General features: G+C 39.8%; 1 protein-coding gene across 1 annotated transcript; it reads right to left on the bottom strand.

Moving 5' to 3' along the window:
- Positions 1-1,460: 1,460 nt before the first annotated feature.
- LOC149241142 (uncharacterized) lies at positions 1,461-1,880 on the bottom strand. Its single transcript, XM_089370448.1, has one exon. The coding sequence runs from the start codon at positions 1,878-1,880 to the stop codon at positions 1,461-1,463; it is 420 nt and encodes a 139-aa protein (XP_089226574.1).
- Between the last annotated feature and the right edge of the window lie 4,206 nt (positions 1,881-6,086).

Here is a 6,086-nt window from a genome sequence, read left to right as displayed (position 1 = left end):
ACGCAGGTGCTGCACAACCAGTCTGGCTCTCAGCGCAGGTAGCCCCTTCGGGACCTGCGTTGCAAAGCAGGTAGCCTGTGTACTACTTGCTTTGGAAAACGAAAGTTGCGTTTTCTCAGTTTCCGGGTCACAATTTTCTCAAAAATGCACAGTTTTTGCTCAAATCAGAAGCAATCAGTCAAGCACACTCAAAGGGATGACAAGGAAGGTGAAAAGCTATCACTAAGAGCTTACAAGGATCCTTGTAGATCAGCTCTTCAAATCATGAACATGCTAAGAAATGAGCTAGAGTAGCTGCCCTCTACTTCGCTTTTTGATATAGTCAAAAGCTTTTCGATTGGGTACTCTTTTGTTCAGGAAATGAATAGCAAAATACTACAAACACAATCAAACAGATACGATCCCCAGTGGAGTCGCCAGTTTGTTGTAGGGAAAAGTATCCGATTCGGATGACCCTATACCACTCTAAGGGTGATAGTACCTCAGCAACAACTGTAAAGGAAACTACTGAAGGTTTACCTCTTTATGAAAGCAAAAGAGAATGAAAGAATGCACTAACCGTTGCCTTGCGCTTAATGTCGAATCCAAACTCTTCTCTATGGCTGCTTGCTCCCAGCTCCTTGCTCTATTGCTGGCCCAGCTACAATGAGATCCTGCAAAATAGCAAAGAAGGAAACTACAAGCAACATGCAATCATAACTGATTCAGGGATTAGTGTAAATCAAATATACAATTATCACAATATATCATTGAAACAAGAGCATATAGAAGAACCTCAATAGCTTTTATTAATGAAGAAGTAAAGGTTCTGAGAGTGTTACAACCATTGAAGGCTCCAATCCAGCAACACCTCCCAGCAGAAAGAATTTCTCCTCTTCACCTCCTTCAAGCAATCACCCAATAGCTCTATAGTGAAACCAACAGCATATAATTACTTTGCACAAAATTCCAGCCCCCTTGAGCTCATAGGAGAGAGCTCAATATATAGATGAATTGAGAAAGGATGAGTCAGCTTGCAACTGATGTGTAGCTGCCTTGTGTCCTCTCTCTCTTCAGTTGATCTTCAGTTCTTGAGTCCACTTGGAGAACTTTGCTTCCACTTGGAGAAACAGAGCCTCTGACTCATCACAAGGCGAAATCCCTGATCCAAGTGTCATTTTTGGAGCAATGACTCAGTGTGCCACTTGTCCAATCTCGCTCAACGCAGGTGGCCTTTGTTCTACCTGCTTTGCAACGCAGGTACACCATGGAGGAGTTGTGTTTCAGCGCAGAAGCCTAGTGGAGCACCTGCTTTGATTTCAGGATTGCTTGTTTTTGAGTGTTTCCAGGTGGAGAACTGATCTGAGAGCTGTTGGTTTGCCGACCTTGTTTCTCTAGGGGTAGGAACATCATGTTTAGGGAACTTTGGATCCCTTGGATTATTGACAATTCATACCTGTTGCTGTAAGGCACAAAATTGTCTATAACAGCAACACATTCTCATCCAGATTTCCTAATTCATCGAAGTAATCATATAAACTTTCAGAAGCATGTTGTTCAATCAAATCATCTGGAGGATGCAAGACATTATGAAAGAAAATGCTTATTGAATCATAATAGAATGGTGGTCGTGGAGAGTTGTGGTCACCCTCAAACTTGATGATGTTTTTATCAACAGCATATGGGTTATATATGAGATCTGAATGATGAGGCTGAATAAAAAGGTCCCCTGTGCCATGTCCAAATAATGCAACAATAAAAAACTTTGTCGTTATCTTAACAACATCAAGATCCATGATATCAAAATGTGCCTTCCTCTGGATTACCTTTCGCATATATTGAACTACAACTTTAACAGTGAACTTTGGGAGGCGAATCTTGTACACATCAACCAGCTCCATACATCAAGCTTGTTACAGCCCAAAGAAAGATTTTCGTTTCTTCTTTAAAGCCCTGCAAACTTCATCTGGAACCGGTTTATGGATATCCTTATAGAGTCCGCTCATAGTTGTTCACAATACCCATTCGCTTTAATGCCATAAGTCTACTGTATGGATTACTGTCTATTACTTCAGATTTCATATCCTTCACTTTTAGGTGTCACATAGCTACACCTTTTACAGTCGTGGAAATCTACTCTGCATGATGTTGCAACTTGGTAAGCTGAGGAGGCAAATGTGGAACAATATCATGGGCATGAGAGACACGTATATGATTTGATACAAATGTATTATCAAAATCAGCAAACACCGAATTTCCAATACGAGGCTGCCCAAAGGTCACAACTTGGACACCCTTTGCTCCATAGTTTACCGTAAGCTCAAGTGCGCAAAAGGAAGCCATAGCTCCACCGCTTCACCTGCCAAAATTCCAAAAAACATATGTGAACAAATCCATCTTTTGGCAAGCCACACAGTTGGCCCATAAACTGGATACAAACCCTGTAATCCATTCTATCGTATAGTTGAGTAACTATTTCAAATGTAAAGCCAGAAAGGTCATTCCACAAGTCATCAATTGCGCCCTCCGTCCCCAATATAACAGGCATTCAATCATGAAGCCACGCCAAGGCCTTAGAGGAACGTGTAGTCAAAATAGTAAATGTAAAGAATACTCCTCCTTCAGAATCTTGCCATGTGTCATAAAGAGCTGCAAAGACAAGGGGTTTTTTTATCCTGAAAATGTATATAGAATGGTTGCTTTTTCGCTCCATCCTTTTTCCACTCGTAGAAAACCTTCAACTGACACAAGGCAACGACAACTTGGAATAAGTAGACGAAAAGAAGCCTTCTCATAAACCGATTCTGATCGAGCATTGGTTTCAAAAAGGACCACGATTTTGAGACTTGGGTATGAAACAGAGTTTTGATGGACCTCCGTTGGTGATCATGAGAACCTGCCACAACAACTGTGAGCGCAAAGTAAAACTACCACTGGAATGTTCCCCTTCAAAGCATATGCAGACAACGGCAACCTTGACCTCCATTCGATTTGATAATGATTTATATTACCGCTATCCCCTTTTCACACACATATATATTTATTAATGCATCTCTCAGGCGCAACCTTTTCTTAGAATTTGAAATATCTTCCATTCCGTGCCCCTGTCTCAATCTGCTAGTCCGAGATTTATTTGATTTGGATCAGCTAAGGACATAAAGGAACAAGGCAATACCAATCGCGTAAAGACTGCCAAGGTCTGCAAGGAATAATACGGATCCCATGATCTCCTCAGTATCGATCTCAACAATATAATCAGAAATCTCATAAGCTGTAGCCCCAGCGTTTGCCAGAAATAATGAAGTGACAACCATGAGAATATGCATATTGCAAACGAACCATATAATCCTCTTCCTTCAATGGAGTACAGGCCCATATATAACAGCTTGAAAAACCTCGTTTCCTACAGTGTTTCCATCAATTCACCTTAAATATCTGTCATTTCCCAATTTCGTAGCGCAGCCAGTGCAAGGTCAGTGTGTTCACTACGAAATCACTAAAATAGGTGGCGCTGCGAAACTGCTAACGGATTTATGCGCTGCGGAAACACTTTGCCCTTAAGCTAAACTGAAAAATTTTGGCAACACTATTTTCAGTGATAACAGTGGCTCCACTTGGGATAGTGTGCCCTTGTGGTACTCTAAGAACTCGCAGGTCCAGTGCCTTATCCATTTATGACAAACAGAAATTTGCTTGACAAGCATGACTGTAGGAGAAAGAAAGCTACATCTATTGAAAAATGCTCAGTTGACCTTGAGCTTATTTTGCATTTACCTCTACCTACCTACCCTAACAATTTCAACTTTTTTTCTGCTCAATCAATATGAAATTTCCAATGTAGCCAATCCTCTGTTTTATCTGATATTTGCCTTCTTTGACTGCATCGGAGTTCAGAGCCAATATGATAGTCTGATGACCGCTGCCACTGAATTTGTCTCTGATCTTTATAGGAAAACTAAAACACTGAAGAGTAAAACTCTTCCATGTAATCAGCTATAGGATCCCAGAATATATGATCAGCTTATAATATGATCTGGGTCTTTCATAACTCCAGTGGAATCACCATGAATGTATGAATTTTGAATTCTTCAACAATGGAGTCGCCAAGGTAGATTTGCAGCCTCAAAAACCTTCTGAGCTCCTGCTACCTTCAGAAGTTCAGCTTCATAATTTCGGGAATGAGTAATCATTCAACTCCCAGCAGACGCACCAAAATGTTATCACAAAATCGTGTACTAAGGGCTGCTACTTAGCAAGATCTCATGCAACTATTTCAAACCAGGCTTTAGACTAAGGCTTAGACTCCTTAGTCAGAGAGGTCTCTCTCACAGATTTTTGATAAGGATTGATAACAAGAAAAGATGGCTAACTCTTCAAACAGTGCATGAAAATAAGCTGGTTGGAATAACAAAATAACACTTCTTCCATTGGGCTCATGGAGTCAAACACCTCTGCAGTAAACTATTAACTACTTAATTATGGAAGCCAAGGCATATAATGTTTAAACACTCAGAACATTTCTCAAAAAGAACCTCAACTCATAAACATACACAGGAAGTCTGAGCACTAGGTGAATTCAGAGTGATTGCATATCTATTGAGCTGTAAAACAGAAAGGATAAAGACAAAACCACATATATTCTGAGCCTTTGAACACAAGATGAATCTTGGGAAGAAAAAGTCATCTTTCTATTACTGTCAAAAGTCTTTTACATTAGCCAAAAAGCATTGGTTTCAAAAAGGACCACGATTTTGAGACCTGGGTATGAAACAGAGTTTTGATGGACCTCCATTGGTGATCATGAGAACCTGCCACAACAACTGTGAGCGCAAAGTAAAACTACCACTGGAATGTTCCCCTTCAAAGCATATGCAGACAACGACAACCTTGACCTCCATTCGATTTCATAATGATTTATATTACCGCTATCCCCTTTTCACACATATATATATTTATTAATGCATCTCTCAGGCGCAACCTTTTCTTAGAATTTGAAATATCTTCCATTCCGTGCCCCTGTCTCAATCTGCTAGTCCGAGATTTATTTGATTTGGATCAGCTAAGGACATAAAGGAACAAGGCAATACCAATCGCGTAAAGACTGCCAAGGTCTGCAAGGAATAATACGGATCCCATGATCTCCTCAGTATCGATCTCAACAATATAATCAGAAATCTCATAAGCTGTAGCCCCAGCGTTTGCCAGAAATAATGAAGTGACAACCATGAGAATATGCATATTGCAAACGAACCATATAATCCTCTTCCTTCAATGGAGTACAGGCCCATATATAACAGCTTGACAAACCTCGTTTCCTACAGTGTTTCCATCAATTCACCTTAAATATCTTTCATTTCCCAATTTCGTAGCGCAGCCAATGCAAGGTCAGTGTGTTCGCTACGAAATCACTAAAACAGGTGGCGCTGCGAAACTGCTAACGGATTTATGCGCTGCAGAAACACTTTTCCCTTATGCTAAACTGGAAAATTTTGGCAACACTATTTTCAGTGATAACACCTGTCATGCATGGAGAGAATGTAGGATCAATTTTAGGAATGAACCACTGGGATAAGTACCACGGTTGAAGGTACTCATATTTGACTCAATGTTGCAGGAGATGTTCAATATTATATTAAGGGGAAAAATTGTGAAGCAATCACAGAATGTGAGATAGTTGAAACCAAGTCATGGTTAAGGAGGAATCTAACATGCAAATGAAAGATTATCCTAAGAACTGGTGAGTACAATGGTTTCCACCCATGTATCTCAATATATGGATATCTTTTTATATGGACATCAATGATTAGGTACAAAAGGAAGGAACAAGCAAGCCCAAGAATGAAGAACTAAAGACAAGAACATGACACAAATCAAGACCAAGACAACAAATCAATAAGTAGAAGATTGAATAAGAAGATAAACATTAACGAATCGTATTGCAAACGCTTAGCAACATGATTAAGGGGGAGTGTTGGAATATTTTAATTACACTGATAATGAATCTACAAAGCTTTAGATCCATCTTTGTTAGGTATTGTTAACTATTATACATTTTGGAGTTTTTGGCTCGAATTTGGCGAAACAATTTTTCATCAAATTATGATCTT

This window comes from Pinus tabuliformis, chromosome 8 (genome assembly GCF_031772625.1).
Source record: "Pinus tabuliformis cultivar Carrire ecotype Pingquan chromosome 8, CPIR1, whole genome shotgun sequence".
In the NCBI taxonomy this organism is placed as follows: domain Eukaryota; kingdom Viridiplantae; phylum Streptophyta; class Pinopsida; order Pinales; family Pinaceae; genus Pinus; species Pinus tabuliformis.
The sequence above is the reverse complement of the archived record's forward strand: the minus strand, read 5'-3'. Positions and strand labels throughout refer to the sequence as shown.